Raw genomic sequence first — 23873 nt, forward strand, 5'->3', positions numbered from 1 at the left:
TAAACAGAGCGTCGCGGCAGGAAAGGGTTTCTGCTACCCAGCGAAGGATCAGCGAGGGAACAATTTTCCCTGTTCAAGAACACCTTGGTGTGCTTTTTTTGGGGGGGGGTGTTTTACGTTTGCTGCTGAAGCTGAGCGATGAGGGCCAGATCAGGGACCGGAGTCGAGGTTTCCAGCGAGAAGCAGGAAAAACCAGGTAAACCCCAGTCCCTACACCGTTGCTTCACACACCCACACACCCCAGAACCATAGCTGTCAACTTTTCCCTTTTCTTGTGAATATTCGGAATAAAGGAATTTAAAAAAGGGAAACGTTGACAGCTATGCCCAGAATTGATCTCCTGCTTTCGTTTTGGCTCACGTCCCATTAACGCAGGGACGGGGAGTTCTGAATGCGGCTCTCGGGAGCTCTCTATGCGGCCCTCGAAACTCACGTCCCATTAGTGCAGGGATGGGGAGTTCCAAATGCGGCCCTCGGGACCTCTCTATGCGGCCCTCGAAGGACTCTGGGCTTTCTTTTCTTTCTTTTAATTTTAGTTTTCAAAGCTTCAAAAAGGAAACATTTTTACACACACACACACACACACACACACACACACACACACTTGTATACTTTAAAGTATAATCAATACCAGTACCTTTATAGGGTTGCCTGAACCTTCAGTTTAGACCACAGCACCCCCCCCCCGCAGTTTACTGCTCTTTCTTAATGAGAGGAGAGGGCTGAGGCTGTGAGAAGTCCCTTCCATACTGACAAGACTTGCCTTTAGAGAAAGAGTGAAATCTATCAGGTAAAGGTAAAGGGACCCCTGACCACTAGGTCCAGTCGGGGATGACTCTGGGGTTGCTCATCTCGCTTTACTGGCCGAGGGAGCCGGCGTACAGCTCCCGGGTCATGTGGCCAGCATGACTAAGCCGCTTCTGGCGAACCAGAGCAGCGCACGGAAACGCCGTTTACCTTCCCGCCGGAGCGGTACCTATTTATCTACTTGCACTTTGACGTGCTTTCGAACTGCCAGGTTGGCAGGAGCAAGGACCGAGCAACGGGAGCTCACCCCGTCGCGGGGATTCGAACCGCCGACCTTCTGATCGGCAAGTCCTAGGCTCTGTGGTTTAACCCACAGCACCACCCGCGTCTCCCGTTGTTGAGTTGTCCAGATATTTCCCCAGACGGTTTCCACCCGGACATTGTCTACCAGTGCCGAATCCTGGCGATGTCCAAACGGCAGTCCTAGCCACTGGCAAGTTCCAGCAGGGTTTTGTTTTGTTTTTATGCTGGTAGGTTGGAAGGCTGGGAGTCCATCAGCAGGTGGCGCCATTGGGGAATGAGAGGCCAGAGCAAACTCATTCCAGCTCTGGCCCCTTCCTCCTTCTCCTCCCTGCTGAGTTCTGCAAGGGCTGAGTTCTGCAAGGAGGAACGAACCACCTTCTGTACTGACAGTAAGTAGGAAAGGAGGCAGAGGGGCTAAGTTTGTCGTCCCGTTTGCCCTAGACTAGTGACCAGCAACCGCTGGGGGACAGCCTCACATGAAAATCTCATTTCTTTATCCTATTGCCCAGGGTTTTAGCAATAACTATGGGCACCAGTGAAACACTGGGGGCAAAGGGGAATCTTGGTGATATCGCCACACATGCCATCGTCTCAAGATCGCTTCTTGGCAGTGCGTTACTTTACATGCGAGGAGGGGCAGAGAGATGTAAATGAAAGCCGGGGCAGTCTGGGGCTGCTCTGATTCAGAGAATTAATCCAGGTTAAACCCTAATTAAGAAGGAGAGGAATGCGGAGGAGAGGGGGGAAATGCAAAAAGGAATGGGAAAATGGGCCTTTTCTTTAGGTTGCGTCACATTCCGTAATGATAATTTTATTATTTATACCCCTGCCCATCTGGCTGGGTTGCCCCAGCCGCTCTGGGCAGCTTCCAACATATATAAAAACATGTTGTTTAGTGGTGTCCACCTCTTGGTGACCCCCTGGACCAGAGCACGCCAGGCCCTCCTGTCTTCCACTGCCTCCCGCAGTTTGGTCAAACTCATGCTGGTCGCTTCGAGAACACTGTCCCACCATCTCGTCCTCTGTCATCCCCTTCTCCTTGCGCCCTCCATCTTTCCCAACATCAGGGTCTTTTCCAGGGAGTTTTCTCTTCTCCTGAGGTGGCCAAAGTCTTGGAGCTTCAGCTTCAGGATCTGTCCTTCCAGTGAACACTCAGGGCTGATTTCCTTCTGAATGGAGAGGTTTGATCTTCTTGCAGTCCATGGGACTCTCAAGAGTCTCCTCCAGCACCAGAATTCAAAAGCATTAAACGTTTAAAAAACCCCAAAAACCTTCCCTATCCAGGGCTGCCTTCAGATGTCTTCTAAAGGTTGTTATAGTTACATATCCATTTGGCACAGGAGTCGCTTAACAGCAAACATTACAAAATGACTTCCCTGTAAAGGATTGCCTTCAGACGGCTCAGGGGTCGGATAACTCTCACATTTCTCCGATGAAAATAGGGACGACCTAAGGGAAAGTGGGACGTTCCGGGATCAGCTCAGAAACCCGGACGCCTTCTCTAAATCACAGACGTCCCCGGAAAATAGGGGCGCTTGGAGGGGGTCTGCATGATGCTACGAAGGAAGGCTGCAGAGTTTTCGGTTTAGGGAAAAGACAAGGAAGAGGGGACCTGATAGGAAAGTTGTAAAATTATGCTTGTTACGGGGAAAGTGGGTACAGAAAGGTTTTTCCTCCCTTTCTCATGACGCCAGAACTCACAGATGTCCAGTTAAGGCAGTGGTGCTGTGGGTTAAACCACAGAGCCTAGGACTTGCCGATCAGAAGGTCGGCGGTTCGAATCCCTGCAATGACGGGGTGAGCTCCCATTGCTCGGTCCCTGCTCCTGCCAACCTCGCAGTTTGAAAGCACGTCAAAGTGCAAGTAGATAAATAGGTACCACTCCGGCGGGAAGGTAAACGGCGTTTCCGTGCGCTGCTCTGGTTTGCCTGAAGTGGCTTAGTCATGCTGCCCACATGACTCGGAAGCTGTACGCCGGCTCCCTCGGCCAATAAAGCGAGATGAGCGCCGCAACCCCAGAGTCGGTCACGACTGGACCTAATGGTCAGGGGTCCCTTTACTTTTAGGCAACCTAAGGCCCAGGGGCCAGATGCGGCCCAATCGCCTTCTGAATCCAGCCTGCGGACGGTCCTTGAATCAGTGTGTTTTTAGATGAGTAGAATGTGTCCTTTTATTTAAAATGCATCTTTGGGTTATTTGTGGGGCCTGCCTGGTGTTTTTACATGAGTAGAATGTGTGCTTTTATCGATGCTGATGCTGATGATGATGATGATGATGATAATAATAATATTTATTTATTTATACCCTCCCCTCCCCAGCCATGACTGGGCTCAGGGCGGCTAACACCAGGTATAAAAACAATTGATTAAAATACAAAGTTAAAATGCAGTCTCATTTCAATAGAAACACAAATCAAAAACTTTTTGGGGATGAAAACGTACATCTCTGGGTTGTTTGTGGGGCATAGGAATTCGTTCATATTTCCCCCCAAAATATAGTCTGGCCCACCACACGGTCTGAGGGACGGTGGACCGCCCCACAGCTGGAAAAGGTTACTGACATCCTGAATTAAGCTGAATGTTGAGAGATGCAGGGCAGACAAAAGAACAGGATGCTCAGCTGATTCAGCAGCCAGGCTCCTCTGATCATCTTCTGAGGAATGAGATCAGCACCAGATGCGAACCTGGTTTGCAGGCGGTTGAGGTGTGGTCCAGGTGAGCAGCTCAATTAAACCCGTGAGTGCAGAAACCAGTTCATCGCTTCCTTGCCGGGTTTCCAAACAGATCGGCTCATGCTCCGCCACGGAGCGGTGGCTTTTCCCCAGAAGCGAGAAGCGGGATTTAGTTACCCTTAAAGGCAAGACGGAACAAGAGCCACCCTCCCACGGTTTCGTATGGGCCTGTTTAAAAACGACTCCCTGCCACTTGGGTTTCCAAATCAAGTAGATCGGAGAATCTGATCGAAATGTGCAATGCAGCTGCCACGTAAGTCTTTCTCAATATAATAATAATAATAATTAATAATAATAATAAGGTATTTATACCCTGCCCATCTGGGCAGCTCCCAACCAAATATTAAAAACACAATACAGCATTGAACAGGGAAGTGGGTGGCTCTGCGATCTAAACCACAGAGCCTAGGACTTGCCGATTGGAAGGGCCACATGACCCTCCCGTCAGATGTCAAGGAAATAAACAACTACCAGACTTTTAGAATACATCTGAAGGCAGCCCTGTTCAGGGAAGCTTTTAATGTTTAATGCTGTAAAAGATAAAGAGCAATGGGACCCCTGACCGTTAGGTCCAGTCATGACCGACTCTGGGGTTGCGGCGCTCATCTCGCTTTCCTGGCCGAGGGAGCCGGTGTACAGCTTCTGGGTCATGTGGCCAGCAGGACTAAGCCGCTTCTGGCGAACCAGAGCAGCGCACGGAAACGCCGTTTACCTTCCCGCCGGAGTGGTATCTATTTATCTACTTGCACTTTGAGGTGCTTTCGAACTGCTAGGTTGGCAGGAGCAGGGACCGAGCAACGGGAGCTCACCCCGTCATTGCGGGGATTCAAACCGCCGACCTTCCGATCGGCAAGCCCTAGGCTCTGTGGTTTAACCCACAGCGCCACCTGTGTCCCCAAGGAGTCTATTGCGTATGTACACGGTCATCGTGTTGACTAGACGTTGCTGACATTCTCTTTGCAACACAGGGGTTGTTCGGTTACTTATTTCTGCACCTGCAAAGCTGGACAGAAACTGCTTCACCATAGTGGGCAGCAAGGAGTTAGCGGCGTCTGTGGTCAGAATCAGACCGCTGAGAAAAATAGAGTGAAATATGATCATGCAAGGCTTGTGTGCAGAGAAGAGACAGAGGTTCGACGTCAGAGCAAAAGCACTTTGTTCTGCCTTTCCAGGCCATGGAGGGTTTTGGCTGGCATGTAGGGTGGTTTCCAAAGAAATTGGAGAGGAAAGGCAAAACAGTTCCTTGTCTGGTCAACTGCCCAATCCACCACCTGCCAACTCTCTGAAGCAAGTAGACTCCGTCTGGTTTTTTTGGATTGAAACTGAGGACATGCCATGCAAGTCCAGTTTTGCATCCGAAAGCGTTTAACGCGTTTTGGAGTGTGCCCCACTGGATTTCTGTAAGGTAAAGGTAAAGGGACCCCTGACCGTTAGGTCCAGTCGTAGCCGACTCTGGGGTTGCGGCGCTCATCTCTCTTTATTGCCCGAGGGAGCCAGCGTACAGCTTCCGGGTCATGTGGCCAGCAGGACTAAGTCGCTTCTGGCGAACCAGAGCAGCGCACGGAAACGCCGTTTACCTTCCCGCCTGAGTGGTACCTATTTATCTACTTGCACTTTGACGTGCTTTTGAACTGCTAGGTTGGCAGGAGCAGGGACCGAGCAACGGGAGCTCACCCCGTTGCGGGGATTTGAACCGCCCTTTTAAAAATATAGGTCTCGGTGTTCCTCAAAGCACTGGGCACCTGTGGTTGGTGACAAATTGAGCTTTGTCATGCATTGGCACATAGGCAAATTCACTCCCACGGGAGGCAGTGAGAGCCAGCAACGTGCAGGGCTGAAAGAGAAGATTAGGCAAACATCCCCTCTAATGTTTCTCCTGTGAAAATAGGGACGTCCTATTCCATCCACCCCAATGTTTCTCCCCTGAAAATAGGGACATCCTATTCCATCCCCTCCAACGTTTCTCCCCTGAAAATAGGGACGTCCTATTCCATCCCCTTCAACGTTTCTCCCCTGAAAATAGGGACGTCCTATTCCATCCCCTCCAATGTTTCTCCTTTGAAAATAGGGACGTCCTATTCCATCCCCTCCATGTTTCTCCCCTGAAAATAGGGACGTCCTATTCCATCCCCTCCAATGTTTCTCCCCTGAAAATAGGGACATCCTATTCCATCCCCTCCAACGTTTCTCCTGTGAAAATAGGGACATCCTATTCCATCCCCTCCAACGTTTCTCCTGTGAAAATAGGGACGTCCTATTCCATCCCCTCCAACGTTTCTCCCCTGAAAATAGGGAGGTCCTATTCCTTCCCCTCCAACGTTTCTCCTGTGAAAATAGGGACGTCCTATTCCATCCCCTCCAACGTTTCTCCCCTGAAAATAGGGACGTCCTATTCCTTCCCCTCCAACGTTTCTCCTGTGAAAATAGGGACGTCCTATTCCATCCCCTCCAACGTTTCTCCCCTGAAAATAGGGACGTCCTATTCCATCCCCTCCAACGTTTCTCCTGTGAAAATAGGGAGGTCCTATTCCATCCCCTCCAACGTTTCTCCCCTGAAAATAGGGATGTCCTATTCCATCCCCTCCAACGTTTCTCCCGTGAAAACAGGGAATTATGCGACTCCTGAGCCAAGCAGATAAGTAAACACACAACTTTTAGAAGACATCTGAAGGCAGCCCTGTAGAGAGGCGTTTTTTTTAAAAAAAAATATTTAATGTCTGACTATATTTTTATGTCTGTTGGAAGCTGCCCAAAGTATCTGGGGCAACCCAATCCGATGGGTGGAGTAGAAATAATCAGATTGTTATTATTGTTATGGAACAGGACATCTCTGTTTTCACCGGTGAAATGTTGGAGGGTTATGTTGTGTGTGTGTGTGTCCGAGAGAAAGCGAGGTGGAAACTGGAGCCGTGCTGATGAATAGCTTGGCACAGGTAGACTATCCCGGTTCGCAGAGGCTCCATTTACGGATGCGAAGCGCAGGGGAACAGCCTCCATGTGTGTGAAAGCCGGTTTGATTTTGCGTGTGGGTGTTTTGTGTGGGCACAACCCCCGGCAGCATGCCAGCCGGGCGCAGGAGAGGTGAAAGGAGATACCTTACACCTGGCTGGAAAGGATTTCTCATCCGAGGAACAGGTGAGCGAGTCTTGCAGGTATCGTCATGGGAAAGGCGCTGGCAGGTGGGGGCTTCGAGGGAGAGAGAAGAGACAGGAAGACTGGGGAGAGTGGCGCTCCCTTGTCAGTCAATGCAGGTTTCAAGAGCCGCCCAGGTGTCTTGCCAGTGCCAGCCTCATCTCTCTGCCACATCTAGCAAATTGCTTGAGGGCCTCTGACAGAGGGTATATCTCACCTGGCCCCAGGGAGGCAGGCAGGTAGGTAAGGTGTGCCAACTCCTGGTTGCTATGGAGCCGCCGGGTTTTGAGCTGCGCCCTTAATGAGGACCCTGGGGCAGTCGGGAGGGAAAAATAAACGAGGAAAATGGAGATAATTTCTTCCCCACTGCCCTAAGACCTTAAGAAGTGGCTGGCTGGCTGGTGGATCGGGACCTATCTAAGTCCAGGATCGTGCCTCTTGGCGGCCGAGCGGATGTCTCGATGGGGAACCCCGCAAGCAGTGAGAAATTTTCTACCTTTATTCAGGTTTTTTGAGCCGTTTGGGTACAATCAGAGTGGTTGAACCATGCAAAATGCAAGGGTACAGAAGTTGCTTTTGATAGCCGCGAGGCAGGAGGGAAGGAAGTCGCTAGGCTCTAAAGACAATGTTGATGTGAATGTATATAATTAGATGGAAAATAAATAAAAATTGTATCTAAAAAATAAAGCCCGCAAGCAGAATCGGACTGCAGCAGTGATTTCCCCGTTTGTGCCCACGAATGGTGCAAACCTCTTTTTTTCCTATGGAAAAATTTGGGCGGACTCACTGTGAAGTTTGTTTGTTTATTGAGGGCCCCATCTCAGTGCCACCCAGGCGGTGGAGAAATCTAAGATGCGGTTACCGTATTTTTTGCTCTATAAAACTCACTTTCTCCTTCCTAAAAAGTAAGGGGAAATGTGTGTGCGTCTTATGGAGCAAATGCAGGCTGCGCAGCTATCCCAGAAGCCAGAACAGCAAGAGGGATTGCTGCTTTCGCTGTGCAGTGATCCCTCTTGCTGTTCTGGCTTCTGAGATTCAGATTTATTTTTTTCTTGTTTTCCTCCACCAAAAATTAGGTGCGTCTTGTGGTCTGGTGCATCTTATAGAGCGAAAAATACGGCAATAAACTCTAGCAGACAATGATCAGGATTGGACACGGCCTCAACTTTACCGTTTACAGATATAGGTGGGACGTTAGGTGTATTAAAAGAAGGAGGAATTATTTGATTTTTAGAAAGTTAAGGGAACTCAGTTCACCCTGAGTTCCTGCTCCAAAAATAATAACCCCGGTGCAATCCATGCGAATTTGCCAGGGATTTCTGCATTGTGGGAAATTAGACTAGATGACTCGTCAGAACAGGTTGGATTCGAGTGATTCTGCAATTACAGGATTCTGCGATTGCAAAGGAAGGGAAATGTGGATTCAAGTAGGCTGATATTGACATGGTCCCCAGGTAATGCAAGGCGACGTTTAGGACTGGCAAAAGGAACTGGATATTATTGGGCTGGAGAAAATGTTTGTCTCTGTGCGTTGGGGCCGTTGCACGAATCCTAAGGTGTCAAAACGATAAAATAAATGTTCATAAACACACGGGGTGTTCTGAAATGCAACCCCGAAGCCATTTTTGACTATCTTAAATGACCCCGCAGTAGAAGGAATTATCTGGGGAAGAATAGGTTTTGTTTTTGTTTTCAATATGTCAATCTTGTTAAATAAATAAACTGCTATCAGCTGCTTGGAATGAACTGCAAAACCGGTCCGGCAAGTATCTTTTAAGAGAGCAGGCAGTCCACAGAGCATCTTCTGTCCATCAATCGGTGTAAATTTGTGAGCGGGATTCGAAAGGATGATCCAAAATGGTCAAGTCAGGGCAATCAGCAAACATTTACAGATCTCTTGGCAGGCAGGAGAGAAGCCAGATGCTCAAATTTCCATTGTAGACGGCCTTTTTCTGCGACACCATACTCTCCAACATTTCTCCAATGAAAAATAAACCCTCCCTATACAGGGCAATAGGGACGAGGGTGGCACTGTGGGTAAAACCTCAGTGCCTAGGACTTGCCGATCGTATGGTCGGCGGTTCGAATCCCCGCGGCGGGGTGAGCTCCCGTCTTTCGGTCCCAGCTCCTGCCCACCTAGCAGTTCGAAAGCACCCCTAAGTGCAAGTAGATAAATAGGTACCGCTTTATAGCGGGAAGGTAAACGGCGTTTCCGTGTGCTGCACTGATGCTGGCTCGCCAGAACAGCTTTGTCACGCTGGCCACGTGACCCGGAAGTGTCTCCGGACAGCGCTGGCCCCTGGCCTCTTAAGTGAGATGAGCGCAGAACCCTAGAGTCAGACAAGACTGGCCCGTACGGGCAGGGGTACCTTTACCTAAATGACCCCGCAGTAGAAGGAATTACCTGGGGAAGAATGTCTTCCCAAATAGGTTTTGTTTTCAATATGTCAGTCTTGGTAAATAAATAAACTGCTATCAGCTGCTTGGAATGAACTGCAAAACCGGTCCAGCAAGTATTTTAAGCAGAGCAGGCACTCCGCAGAGCATCTTCTGTCCATCAATCGGTGTAAATTTATGAGCAGGATTCGAAAGGACGACCCAGAATGGTCAAGTCAGGGCAATCAGCAAACATTTACAGATCTCTTGGCAGACCAGAGAGAAGCCACACTCTCAAATTTCCGCCGTAGACGGCCTTTTTCTGCGACACCATACTCTCCAACGTTTCTCCAATGAAAATAAACCCTCCCTATACAGGGCTAAGGTTTCACCATGAGATGGAAGGAGATGCATTCTCCTTCCTTGGAGGTTTTTAAGCAGAGGTTGGCTGGGCCATCTGTCTCAGATGCTTTAGCTGAGTCAGTTATGCGAACTCCGAGCCAAGGAGATAAGAAACAATAAGCTTTTAGAAGACACCTGAAGGCAGCCCTGTATAAAAGGTAAAGGTAAAAGGACCCCTGACCATTAGGTCCAGTCGTGGCCGACTCTGGGGTTGCGGCCCTCATCTCGCTTTATTGGCCGAGGGAGCCGGCGTACAGCTTCCGGGTCATGTGGCCAGCAGGACAGAGCAGCACACGGAAACACCGTTTACCTTCCCGCCGGAGTGGTACCTATTTATCTACTTGCAGTTTGACGTGCTTTCGAACTTCTAGGTGGGCAGGAGCAGGGACCGAGCAACGGGAGCTCACCCCGTCATGGGGATTTGAACTGCCGACCTTCCGATCGGCAAGCCCTAGACTCTGTGGTTTAACCCACAGGGCCACCCACGTCCCTACTAAGCATGTCCATTCAGGAGTAAAAATCCATTGGGCATGTGCTAAATTTCCACCCTGAATCACAGGTCTTAAAAAGTAGAGGGAATGAACATGTTTTTCAAAATCATCTACTACAGTCATACCTTGGTTCTCAAACGCCTCGGTTCCCAAACGCCAAAAACCCAGAAGTGAGTGTTCCGGTTTTCTAACATTTTTTGGAAGCCGGACGTCCGACATGGCTGTCGGCTATTGTTTCCGGGGCGCCTGCGCCAAGCAGAATCCGTGCCTCAGTTTCTGAACATTTCGGAAGCCAAACAGACTTCCAGAACGGATTAAGCTTGGCACTTTTGTTTTTGCTATTTATTTTGCGTTTTTGTATTTTGAGGCTTTTTCGTTTCATTTGCTTTTGTGACTGTGCGGAACCCAGTTCAGCTACTGATGGATGGATTGATTGATTGATGGTGTGACTGTGGAAATGGATAAAAGCCCCCCACCCAAACAATGACTATGATCAGTGCAGGAAAGAAAAAAAATCTGTTTTAATTTTTATCATCTACAATACTGTCTTATTTATTTTATCATTCAGTGCATTGATGATTGCTTTCATTTTATGGATCAAGGGTCTCTTTAGATAGTAAAATTCATGTTAAATTGCTGTTTTAGGGGTTGTTTTTAAAAGTCTGGAACGGATTAATCCGTTTTGCATGACTTTCTATGGGAAAGCGCGCCTTGGTTTTGGAACGCTTTGGTTTTGGAACGGAATTTCTGGAACGGATTCCGTTTGAGAACCGAGGGACCACTGTATTTTTTTTTTAAAAAAAAATGCGACATACACAGTCTTCTAAAGGAAACATACACCCCGACAGCCCACCTCCAGCTGAGACAGCAAGTCCATCCATTTCTGCCTTGTTTTATGAGGCATGCCGGGGACAGATTGAAATTTGCCTATTCAAAGGACTGGCTAAACATCAAAGAGAAAAATTATCCTGCGGAATCGGGCCAAATGCCTTCTCCGTTTACCAGAATCTTCCAGGTCCGTGTGTGTGTGTTTTGTGTGTGAACTTTTCAGTTCAAAGATCTCCAGAATTCTTTTGCCAAGATTCCTGCATTGCAGGGGTCAGACTGGAGGACCTCTGGAGGGCCCCATTCAATTCCGCAATTCTATGATTCTACAAAATGCTATTACAGCAGCTTGAAAGCAGTGTAAGGTGGGACCTAGGGAGCTAAGGGAGCTGGGCATGTTTAGCCTGGAGAAGAGGAGGTTAAGGGGCGATATGATAGCCATGTTCAAATATATAAAAGGATGTCACATAGAGGAGGGAGAAAGGTTGTTTTCTGCTGCTCCAGAGAAGCGGACACGGAGCAATGGATCCAAACTACAAGAAAGAAGATTCCACCTAAACATTAGGAAGAACTTCCTGACAGTAAGAGCTGTTTGACAGTGGAATTTGCTGCCGAGGAGTGTGGTGGAGTCTCCTTCTTTGGAGGTCTTTAAGCAGAGGCTTGACAACCATATGTCAGGAGTGCTCTGATGGTGTTTCCTGCTTGGCAGGGGGTTGCACTCGATGGCTCTTGTGGTCTCTTCCAACTCTATGATTCTATGATTCTATGATTCTAGTCCTTGAAGCTGTTGATCCAAATATTATTAAAAACGCCCATTTCCCCATAAACTTGTTAGGCTAGTTTATACGTTCAGCATCCTTTCTGGAGTAAGTTAACTTAATGGACCAACTTTTCTTTCTGTTATTTTTATTATTCTCTTTATTGCATTTTTAAAAAATTACAGAGAAAGCGTGAATTAAACACGACATCCAAATATTCAAAAAGAAAAAGAAAAAATACGAAAAATACGAAATACGAAAATATGAAAAAGTAAAACTATAAAAAGGAAAGGAAAAGGAAAGGAAAATGATAAATAATAAAAGACGAAAAAGAACGAGTCAAGCGCACAAAATTGTTCAAAGGATACAAAGCGAAATGCTGAATCGAGCTTTCGGTATTCGCAAGAGATAAGCGAAATATTGTGTGGAATGTGTCAAGCATATTGTTCTTTTCGTCGCTGCTGCTGCTAAGGCGTGGCGATTCTGACCCAGAGACGTGACTGGTCCCGTCTGTCTAATCTACCTCTCTGTCCATCTCTTTGATTTCTAGGGACCAAAATGGCCGTCCAGGATGACTCCAAATCTCAACAAGGTAGCTGAGAACTTGAACCTGAGCTTGCTTCTTTCCTCTTCCCTCCCCACCCGCTTTCCTTTTATGTCATGGTTTTTTACATTGTAAGCCTGAGGATTCCTTCCATCCTTTCACTCTCTCTCCCTCTTTCTTTCGCTCTTTCGCTCTTCTTCTCTTCTTCCCTCCCTCCCTCCCTCCCTCCCTTCCTTCCTCTCTCTCTCTCTCTCCTCTCTCTCTCTCTCTCTCTCTCTCTCTCTCTCTCTTTCTTTCTTTCTTTCTTTCTTTTGCTCTTTTTCCCTCCCTCCCTCCCTCCCTCCCTCCCTTCCTTCCTCTCTCTCTCCCCCTCTCCCTCTTTCTTTCTTTCTTTCGCTCTTTTTCCCTCCCTCCCTCCCTCCCTCCCTCCCTCCCTTCCTTTCTCTCTCTCTCTCTCTCTCTCTCTCTCTCTCTCTCTCTCTCTCTCCTCTTTCTTTCTTTCTTTCTTTCTTTTGCTCTTTTTCCCTTCCTTCCTTCCTTCCTTCCTCTCTCTCTCTCTCTCTCCCCCTCTCCCTCTTTCTTTCTTTCGCTCATTTTCCCTTCCTTCCTTCCTTCCTTCCTTCCTTTCTTTCTTTTTCTCTTCCTTCCTTCCTTTCCTTTCCTTCTTTTCATTCTTCCTTTCTCTCTTTCTCTCGTTCACGATTTTTGAGCTACTCTGAAAGCCATTTGTGACTGAAGAGCGGGATTTTTAAAAACAAAAAGAAGAAGAAGAACCAGTCTTTAAATTACGTATATTAAGAGGGAGACAGAGACCTAGCAAACAGTCTCTGTGAACCTCAAACTAAACGCTGGATTGAATGCTCCAGATTAATTGGAGGGGTGGGGGTTCTGGAGCTCTAGCGATATCCCAGGGTTCTAGACTTCTGTCTGCTTTGGTTTATAGACCTCACTTGATATTTCAGGGTACTGGGCTAATTTGTGCTCTGGACATCCATTTCCCCTTTTACGGTTCTAGGTGCCTCTTGGGTTCTAGATCTCTCTAGCTGTGTTCCAGGCATCTCTTTTCCATCATGGGGTTCTAGACTGCTCTCTGCAAGCAGTGCTGCCTCTGAGGTCTTCTTCCTACCTCTCTTTGTCCAGATTTCACCTGGATCGTGAAGGCGAACGACAGGGCATACCATGAGCAGTTCCACACGACCTACGCCTGGTGTCTGAAGAAGAAAAAATACGCTGTAAGGAAATGGAACCTCTGTTTTATTGATCTTGTAGCTTATGGCAAGTCCAGTTCCATCCCCTTCCCCGAAGCCTCGGTGCTTACTGCAAATTATATTTCCTTTTTTTAAGCAGCAGAGTCACTGTAGCTTTCGAGAAAACATGACTCGGTTCTAGAAAGGGCCGGCCCAACCGTTAGGCCTGTGTGAGTGCCTGGAGGCGGTTGGAGGATGGATGGCGGCTAACAGATTGAGACTGAATCCTGACAAGACAGAAGGACTGTTTTTGGGGGACAGGAGGTGGGCAGGTGTGGAGGACTCCCTGGTCCTGAATGGGGTCACTGTGCCCCTGAAGGACCAGGTGCACAGCCTGGGGGTCATTTTGGACTCACAGCTGTCCATGGAGGCAGAGGTCAAATCCGTGTCCAGGGCAGTTGTTTATCAGCTCCATCTGGTGCGCAGGATGAGACCCTAACTGCCCGCAGACTGTCTCGCCAGAGTGGTGCATGCTCTGGTTATCTCCCACTTGGACTACTGCCATGTGCTCTATGTGGGGCTACCTTTGAAGGTGACCCGGAAACTGCAACTAATCCAGAATGTGGCAGCTAGACTGGTGACTGGGAGCGGCCGCCAGGACCACATAACACTGGTCTTGAAAGACCTACATTGGCTCCCAGTACATTTCCGAGCACAATTCAAAGTGTTGGTGCTGACCTTTAAAGCCCTAAATGGCCTCGGTCCAGTATACCTGAAGGAGCGTCTCCACCTCCATCATTCTGCCCGGACACTGAGGTCCAGCTCCGAGGGCCTTCTGGCGGTTCCCTCACTGCGAGAAGCCAAGTTACAGGGAACCAGGCAGAGGGCCTTCTCGGTAGTGGCGCCCTCCCTGTGGAATGCCCTCCCACCAGATGTCGAAGAGAACAACAAATATCAGACTTTTAGAAGACATCTGAAGGCAGCCTTGTTCAGGGAAGTTTTTAATGTTTGATGTATTATATTCTTTTAATAATTTTTGGGAAGCCGCCCAGAGTGGCTGGGGAAGCCCAGCCAGATGGGCGGGGTATAAAAAATAAATTATTATTATTGTCATTATTATTATTAGGCAACCTGCAGCAACAAAATCCTGATTGATTTATTGATTTATTAGATTCATATACCCAGTGCTTTTCTTCTGGGGGGATGCAAGGGCACGCATGCCCCTAAACATTTCACGAATCAAACGGGAGAAGAAACTAAGCAAAATTAAATTCTTAGTTTCTTCTCTAGCCCAGTGAATCACCAGTTCCGTTGCTACTCCCGATGGCTGCCTTTTGCTGTATTTATTTCCCCCGATTTGAACTATAAAATGGTGGTTTTCTTAAGTCAAAATGAGAGTACCCCTAATTTATTTATTTTTTTAGAAAAAAGCACTGCATATTATCTCCCTTCATGCAAAGTTCTTAGGGCGGTTGACAGAATAAAATACAGGATAAAAACAAGTAAATAAGGAAAAATGAAACCGCAAAACAATACTTTCCCTCTTCCCATAAAAGGTAAAGGTAAAGGTACCCCTGCCCGTTTGGGCCAGTCTTGACAGACTCTAGGGTTGTGCGCTCATCTCACTCTAGAGGCCGGGAGCCAGCGCTGTCCGCAGACACTTCCGGGTCACGTGGCCAGCGTGACGAAGCTGTTCTAGCGAACCGGCACCAGAGCAGCACACGGAAACGCCGTTTACCTTCCCGCTATAAAGCGGTACCTATTTATCTACTTGCACTTAGGGGTGCTTTTGAACTGCTAGGTGGGCAGGAGCAGGGACCGAAAGACGGGAGCTCACCCCGCCGCAGGGATTCGAACCGCCGACCATGCGATTGGCAAGTCCTAGGCGCTGAGGTTTTACCCACAGCGCCACCTTCTTCCCATAGACACATTTAAAAGGCATTTGAATATTAATCAGACCAAGGCCCGGTTGAAGAGGAACGTTTTTCACCTGGCATCTAAAAATATATAATGATGGCGCCAGGCGAAACTCCCTGGGGAGAGAATTCCACTAACCTCTCAATATTAGTTGCCTGCTCTCATTTTAGAGCTGCAAGGTGCTGATAGGTACAGTCGCAATTGAAATTATTTTAAAAAACCCATTGCAAATCAGGTTAATTATCAAAATTTACAGACTTGGCTGTTTGCAACGAGTAAGTCGACAGAAGCCATTGAAACAGTTCGATGCGATGGAACGCTTTGAGCGGTTTTCCCCAAAATTCAGCAGAAAACGCAACTTGGATTGTCTCCTTGCAAACATCTGAAAGTCTGTCCCTTTTATGACTGGGTACGCAATATTCTCCTCTTAGGCAAAGACCGTAAGATGACCTGGTTGGTCGCTAGATACTGCGCGCAGATTTGCAGGCGCAGACCACACCACCGAAATAAATTAGTTTGCAAGAAAAACAGTCAAAGTTGGCCTCCAGGGCCAATTTGTACGGTAGCCCAAATTTTTAGGTCTTTATATGTTTATGCGCTTATCCTTAGATTTTAATCTTTAAGCTGTTGTCGTACACTGCTTTAAATGTCTATTTTATTACCGTGAAAGCAGTCCCAGTTGTGCTTTTCGAGCTTGTATTTGACCGTGATAAATTATGATGATGAACAGCCGAAAGTCTGCAAATTTCAATTTGCCATGGGGGTGTTGAATAATTTCAATTGCAACCGTCGATTTCGAAGAGAGAAAAGGCACAACTTGCTGATCCCGTTCCTGCTTCCTTCTGGTGGATTTTGGGAGCGCACAGTTTTTCCTCAGTTCCCCCAACTGATTTGATAACTGTGTCCAGGGCAGCTGTTTACCAGCTCCATCTGGTACGCAGGATGAGACCCTCCCTGCCTGCGGACTGTCTCGCCAGAGTGGTGCATGCTCTAGTTATCTCCCGCTTGGACTACGGCCATGTGCTCTCCGTGGGGCTGCCTTTGAAGGTGACCTGGAAACTACAACTAATCCAGAATGTGGCAGCTAGACTGCGGACTGGGAGCGGCCGCCAAGACCATACAACACCGGTCCTGAAAGACCTACATTGGCTCCCAGGACGTTTCCGAGCACAATTCAAAGTGTTGGTGCTGACCTTTAAAGCTCTAAACGGCCCAGTATCCCTGAAGGAGCGTCTCTACCCTGGACACCGGGGTCCATCTCCCAAGGGCCTTCTGGCGGTTCCCTCACTGCAAAAAGCCAAGTTACAGGGAACCAGGCAGAGGGCCTTCTCGGTGGTGGCGCCCACCATGTGGAACGCCCTCCCACCAGATGTCAAAGAGAACAACAACTACCAGACTTTTAGAAGACATCTGTAGGCAGCTCTCTGTTTAGGGAAGCTTTTAATGTTTGATGTATTACAGTATTTTAATATTTTTTTAGAAGCCGCCCAGAGTGGCTGGGGAAGCCCAGCCAGATGGGCAGGTATAAATAATAAATTATTATTATTATTATTATTATTATTATTATTATTATTATTAACTCGAATAAGTCTCAGAACACACACCTTAATTTTTATTTATTTGTCCTTCCACCTTCGTTTTCAGGGCAACGGCATCAAGACGGCCAAGTATAACGTCCTCACTTTCCTCCCGCTCAACTTGTACGAACAGCTTCATCGGCTGGTTAATTTATACTTCATCTTCATTATCCTCCTGCAGGTAAGGGGCTTCTCATGTATTTGGGAACGGGGGTGTCCCAGAGAGGAATTCTGGAGCAAGCCAATGGGTTGTGTGTATGTCAGTGACTCCCTAACACCTATTGCTTCAAGCATCAAGACTGGGAGATCTTAAAAAAACACAGATATAAAATACAGCGGTAGCTTGGTTTATGAACATCTCCGTTGACGAACATTTCGGTTTACGAATGCCGCAAACCCGGCAGTGGTCCCTTGGTTCTCAAACTTAATCCGTTCTTGGAGCCCGTTCCAAAACCAAAGCGTTCCAAAACCAAGGTGCGCTTTCCCATAGGAAGTAACGCAAAACGGATTAATCCGTTCCAGACCCTGAAACAGCCAATTAACGTGAACTTTACTATCTAACAAGACCATTGATCCATAGAATGAAAGCAATAGTCAATGTGCTGTAAAGGTAAAGATAAAGGGACCCCTGACCGTTAAGTCCAGTCGTGACCGACTCTGGGGTTCCGGCGCTCATCTCGCTTTAGTGGCCGAGGGAGCCGGCGTACAGCTTCCGGGTCATGTGGCCAGCAGGATGAAGCCGCTTCTGGCGAACCAGAGCAGCGCACAGAAACGCCGTTTACCTTCCCGCCGGAGTGGTACCTATTGATCTACTTGCACTTTGACGTGCTTTCGAACTGCTAGGTTGGCAGGAGCAGGGACCGAGCAACGGGAGCTCACCCCGTCGTGGAGATTCAAACTGCCAACCTTCTGATTGGCAAGTCCTAGGCTCTGTGGTTTAAATAAGACTGTATTGTAGATGATAAATATTAAAACTAATTCTCCCCCCCCTTACCTGGACTGATGACGGTCATTGTTTGGATGGGGGGCTTTTATCCATTTCCGCAGTCACACAGTCAATCAATCAGTAGCTGAACTGGGTTCCACACCATTGTGAGAAATCTCTGAATATTCATTGTTCCTGGCTTGTCTTCTGTTTCAGACTGTCCCCCAGATCTCCACGCTTCCGTGGTTCGCTCTCCTCTTCCCCCTCACGCTCCTGCTTTCCATCAGAGGTGTCCGAGACCTGATTGATGACATTGTAAGTATGGGTTGGCACGTTGGAGACCCCTCATAGACCTCTCTCTTACAAATTTAATCTTATCAGGGTTCCCTTTTCAGACAATATAGGAACAGGGCTTTTGGTGCTTTTAGTTGGAGGTTGGGCGGCGGCTAACAGATTGAGGTTGAATCCTGACAAGACAGAAGTACTGTTTTGGGGGGACAGGGGGCGGGTGGGTGTGGAGGACTCCCTGGTCCTGGATGGGGTAACTGTGCCCCTGAAGAACCAAGTGTGCAGCCTGGGAGTCATTTTGGACTCACCGCTGTCCATGGAGGTGCAGGTCAAATCTGTGTCCAGGGCAGCTCCATCTGGTACGCAGGATGAGACCCTCCCTGCCCGCAGACTGTCTGGCCAGAGTGGTGCATGCTCTGGTTATCTCTCGCTTGGACTACTGCCATGCGCTCTCTGTGGGGCTACCTTTGAAGGTGACCCAGAAACTGCAACTAATCCAGAATGCGGCCGCCAAAACCATATAACACCGGTCCTGAAAGACCTACATTGGCTCCCAGGACGTTTCCAAGCACAATTCAAAGTTTTGGTGCTGACCTTAAAAGCCTTAAACGGCTTCGGTCCGGTATACCTGAAGGAGTGTCTGCACCCCGGACACCGGGGTCCATCTCCCGAGGGCCTTCTGGCGGTTCCCCCCCTGCGAGAAGCGAGGTTACGGGGAAACAGGCAGAGGGCCTTCTCGGTGGTGGCACCCTCCCATCAGATGTCAAGGAAATAAACAACTACCAGACTTTTAGAAGACATCTGAAGGCAGCCCTGTTTAGGGAAGCTTTTAATGTTTAATAGACTATTGTATTTTAATATTTTGTTGGAAGCCACCCAGAGTGGCTGGGGAAAGAATAAGTTGTCATTGTTGTTCTTGTTAGTCTGCACGTCCCGGGAATTTATGTAGGACAGGCAGGGTAAACCTGGCCTGTATGTCTATATAGTAAGGTAAAGGGACCCCTGACCATTAGGGCCAGTCGTGGCCGACTCTGGGGTTGCGGCGCTCATCTCGCTTTACTGGCCGAGGGAGCCAGCGTCCAGCTTCCGGGTCATGTGGCCAGCATGACTAAGCCACTTCTGGCGAACCAGAGCAGCGCACGGAAACGCCATTTACCTTCCCGCCACAGCGGTACCTATTTATCTACTTGCACTTTGAGGTGCTTTCAAACTGCTAGGTTGGCAGGAGCAGGGACCGAGCAACGGGAGCTCACCCCGTTGCGGGGATTCGAACCGCCGACCTTCTGATCAGCAAGCCCTAGGCTCTGTGGTTTAACCCACAGTGCCACCTGCGTCCCTTGTCTATATAGTACTGGCAATGGAAATAACCTTTTCTCTCTCCTCCTTTCGCTCCGCAGGGCCGTCATCATAGCGACTGGGAGATCAATAGCCGCCCCTGCGAGATTTTGACGGGGAAAAGGTGAGGGGAGCTGGAAGAGAAGGGGAGGGGTCTTCCATGTTGCCAGGTGCCCGCCAGGGGAAGCCCCCCAGCGGCTAGCATTCAGGGGGCATTGACTGCCTCTGAGAGGGGACCAGCCCCTGCCCTTCACCCTTGCTCTCCTTCACAGCTGCTCAGCCCCACGGAGGTCCTCTGTGGCAAGAGTGTGGGGCTGAACAGTTGAGCCCCACGGTGTGTGTGTGGGGGGGGAGGGTGTCAAGCCACAGCATGAGCCTCTTCCCTTGCGTGTCCACGGCTGGTTCCTGAAGGCGGCTGATTCTCTCTCCTTGTTCCCTCCAACCCAGTTTCATCCAGAAGAAATGGCGGGATATCTGCGTGGGTGATATCGTCTGCCTCCGTAAGGACAGCATTGTGCCTGTAAGTTCCTCCCTCTCTCCCCTTCCTTCCTTCCTTCCCTCCTCCCCCCCCTTTCTCCTTTGTTCCTTCGTTCCTTCGTCCGTTCCTTCCCTCCTTTCCTTCCTTCCTCCCTCCCTCCCTCCCTCCCTCCCGCCCTTCCTCCCTCCCTTCCTTCCTTCCCTTTCTCCCTCCCTCCCTTCTTTCCCTCCCTCCTTCCTTCCTTCCTTCCTTCCTTCCTTCCTTCCTTCCTTCCCTCCCTCCCTTTCTCCTTCCTTCCTTCCTTCCTTCCTTCCTTCCTTCCTTCCTTCCTTCCTTCCTTCCTTCCCTCCCTCCCTCCCTCCCTTTCTCCTTCCTTCCTTCCTACCTTCCTTCCTTCCTTCCTTCCTTCCTTCCTTCCTTCCTTCTTTCCTTCCTTCCCTCCCTCCCTCCCTCCCTTTCTCCTTCCTTCCTTCTTCCCTCCCTCCCTTTCTTGATGGATGGCTGAAAGGATGCTGTAAGGCTAAAAGGCTGAAATTTACTCTGGGAAAGAGGTCCGTGGCTGCCTTGGCCCAATCGGCCAGTCTGTGGGCAGATAGTTCCCGACCCCCCCCCCCGGCGCTATTTACAACTGCTCAGCCCACCAGGGAGCCAGTCTTAGGTGTTCTGCTCTCGATTTCCCCAGGCGGACCTCCTCTTGCTCTCCAGCACAGAGCCAAACAGCCTCTGCTACGTGGAGACGATGGACATTGACGGGTAAGGCTGCTTCTTACGTCGTTTTCTTCTTTTTACGCCATCACTGCCATTCAGGGCTGGGGTTGAGCGCTCCTCTGCGCACCTCCCTCTACCTGAGATAATTTCCCCTATAAACAAATCCCTATAAATGAATGATGTGGGTGGCACTGTGGGTTAAACCACAGAGCCTAGGACTTGCAGATCGGAAGGTCAGCGGTTCGAATCCCCGCGACGGGGTGAGCTCCCGTTGCTTGGTCCCTGCTCCTGCCAACCTAGCAGTTCGAAAGCACGTCAAAGTGCAAGTAGATAAATAGGTACCGCTCCGGCGGGAAGGTAAACGGCGTTTCCGTGCGCTGCTCTGGTTCGCCAGAAGCGGCTTAGTCCTGCTGGCCACATGACCCGGAAGCTGTACGCCGGCTCCCTCGGCCAGTAAAGCGAGATGAGCGCTGCAACCCCAGAGTCGGCCACGACTGGACCTAATGGTCAGGGGTCCCTTTACCTTTATAAACGAATAGGCTCATTGTTCACAAACGGCCTGCGGTTTCCCCCCACTGATATATTCCCCCTCCATCCTTCTTTCGCAGAGAGACCAACTTGAAGTACCGGCAAGCTCTCTTGGTGACGCATGAGCAGTTGACCAACGATAGGAGCATGGCTGACTTTGACGGTGAGTGTCAATCGCCAGGACCTCCAAATAGAAGGGGAAGAAATGGAGGCAGTGAGAGATTTTACTTTCTTGGACTCCATGATCACTGCAGATGGTGACAGCAGCCACAAAATTAAAAGACGCCTGCTTCTTGGGAGAAAAGCAATGACAAACCTAGACAGCATCTTAAAAAGCAGAGACATCACCTTGCCAACAAAGGTCCATATAGTTCAAGCTCTGGTTTTCCCAGTAGTGAAGTATGGAAGCGAGAGCTGGACCATCAAGAAGGCTGATCGCCGAAGAATGGATGCTTTTGAATTCTGGTGCTGGAGGAGACTCTTGAGAGTCCCATGGACTGCAAGAAGATCCAACCTCTCCATTCGGAAGGAAATCAGCCCTGAGTGCTCACTGGAAGGACAGATCCTGAAGCTGAGGCTCCAATACTTTGGCCACCTCATGAGAAGAGAAGACTCCCTGGAAAAGACCCTGATGTTGGGAAAGATGGAGGGCACAAGGAGAAGGGGACGACAGAGGACGAGATGGTTGGACAGTGTTCTCAAAGCTACCAGCATGAGTCTGACCAAACTGCGGGAGGCAGTGGAAGACAGGAGGGCTTGGTGTGATCTGGTCCAGGGGGTCATGAAGAGTCGGACACCACTAAAAGATTAAACAACAACAACAACTTTTCGTTCTCAAAAGTTTTCCACTGGTGTTTAGCACTTTATGCCGTTGATTCCTTGGAATGTGTGTGCATGTGTTTTCTGCTTTGTGGTTTTCTTAAGCTAGATATTTAGTCCAAGTAATCATTATCATCTTTGGCGATTACTCATAGCAGAGTAATAATAATAATAATAATAATAATAATAATAATAATAATAATAATTTATACCCCACCCATCTGGCTGGGCTTCCCCAGCTGCAGTAATGCATCAAACATTAAAAGCTTCCCTAAACAGGGCTGCCTTCAGGTGTCTTCTAAAAGTCTGGTAGTTCTTTATCTCCTTGACATCTGGTGGGAGGGTGTTCCACAGGGCGGGCGCCACCACCGAGAAGGCCCTCTGCCTGGTTCCCTGTAACTTGGCTTCTCATAGTGAGGGAACTGCCAGAAGGCCCTCAGCACTGGACCTCAGTGTCCGGGTAATAATAATAATAATATATTCAATTTATACACTGCCCTCTACCCAGAGGTCTCAGGGTGGTTCACAAACAAAATCATAATATATAAAATCAAAGCAAAAACAATAACCCAATTAAAACCCCCCGCAAAAGAGCCACATTCTAAAAGGGTGCTGGATGTCATTAAGAGGAGGTTAAGGGGTGATATGATAGCCATGTTCAAATATATAAAAGGATGTCACATAGAGGAGGGAGAAAGGTTGTTTTCATCTGCTCCAGAGAAGCGGACACGGAGCAATGGATCCAAACTACAAGAAAGAAGATTCCACCTAAACATTAGGAAGAACTTCCTGACAGTAAGAGCTGTTTGACAGTGGAATTTGCTGCCAAGGAGTGTGGTGGAGTCTCCTTCTTTGGAGGTCTTTAAGCAGAGGCTTGACAACCATATGTCAGGAGTGCTCTGATGGTGTTTCCTGCTTGGCAGGGGGTTGGACTCGATGGCCCTTGTGGTCTCTTCCAACTCTATGATTCTAAGATCAAGCAAAGGCCTGGAATGTTTCTGCCTGGTGCCTAAAGGTGTATAATGAAGGCACCAGGCGAACTTCCCTGGGAGAACATTCCACAGATGGGAAGCCACTGCAGAGAAGGCCCCGTTCTCATGTTGCCACCCTCCACACCTCTTGAGTAGATGGCACACGAAGGAGGGCCTTGGAAGATGATCTGTTGGGAGCCACCCAGAGTGGCTGGGGAAACCCAGCCAGATGGGCGGGGTATAAATTATTATTATTATTATTAGTGGTTGCATGTTGCAGAGTGAAGGAGGGCGTCTTCGGACAGCAGAAAGACAAAACTTAATTTTTCGCCTCTCCTTTTTCCAAACTCCGCAGGGGTAATCACTTGCGAGGAGCCGAACAGCCGGATGCACAGTTTCGTGGGGACTTTGGATTGGCGCGGAGAGAAATATTCCCTCGACAGTGAGAAAGTTTTGTTGCGGGGCTGCAAGGTGCGCAACACAGAGGCCTGCTACGGCCTCGTCATCTATGCAGGTGAGCTGAGCCCTGTCTTTGCAGCACAGCCTTATCTACCTACTTCATTGGTTTCGATTTGTTTGGCGCTTTTCTCACAGAGGGCCCCCAAAACGCCCACCTCAAAAACCCATCTTCCCTTGGAAGGTTCAGGGCAGCTAAGAGAAATCCCTTCGTGCAAGTTAACCTGTGGAACTCACTTCCACATGGAGCAGCGACGCTCACTGACTTCACCAGAGGGTTAGGCAACATACAGATTTTTTTTAGTTTTTGTTGCAAGGCATTCCTGCATGCTGTTCACGCTGGTATATTCCTTTTTAAGCGAGCTTTTACTTAAC

The 23873-nt window shown here is 48.8% G+C and overlaps 1 protein-coding gene across 1 annotated transcript in view; it reads left to right on the top strand.

The window, feature by feature from the left end:
- The first annotated feature begins 6840 nt into the window (after positions 1–6840).
- ATP8B3 (ATPase phospholipid transporting 8B3) overlaps positions 6841–23873 on the top strand; it is a 48636-nt gene continuing 31603 nt past the window's right edge. Inside the window, exons 1-10 of the mRNA XM_053372870.1 lie at positions 6841–6916; positions 12316–12357; positions 13450–13541; positions 17058–17171; positions 18132–18230; positions 19601–19662; positions 19986–20058; positions 20699–20769; positions 21333–21415; positions 23398–23556. Coding sequence (XP_053228845.1) covers positions 6841–6916; positions 12316–12357; positions 13450–13541; positions 17058–17171; positions 18132–18230; positions 19601–19662; positions 19986–20058; positions 20699–20769; positions 21333–21415; positions 23398–23556 — 871 coding nt within the window. The remainder of the gene's footprint in view (positions 6917–12315; positions 12358–13449; positions 13542–17057; positions 17172–18131; positions 18231–19600; positions 19663–19985; positions 20059–20698; positions 20770–21332; positions 21416–23397; positions 23557–23873) is intronic.

This window comes from Podarcis raffonei, chromosome 18 (genome assembly GCF_027172205.1).
Source record: "Podarcis raffonei isolate rPodRaf1 chromosome 18, rPodRaf1.pri, whole genome shotgun sequence".
Lineage (NCBI taxonomy): Eukaryota > Metazoa > Chordata > Lepidosauria > Squamata > Lacertidae > Podarcis > Podarcis raffonei.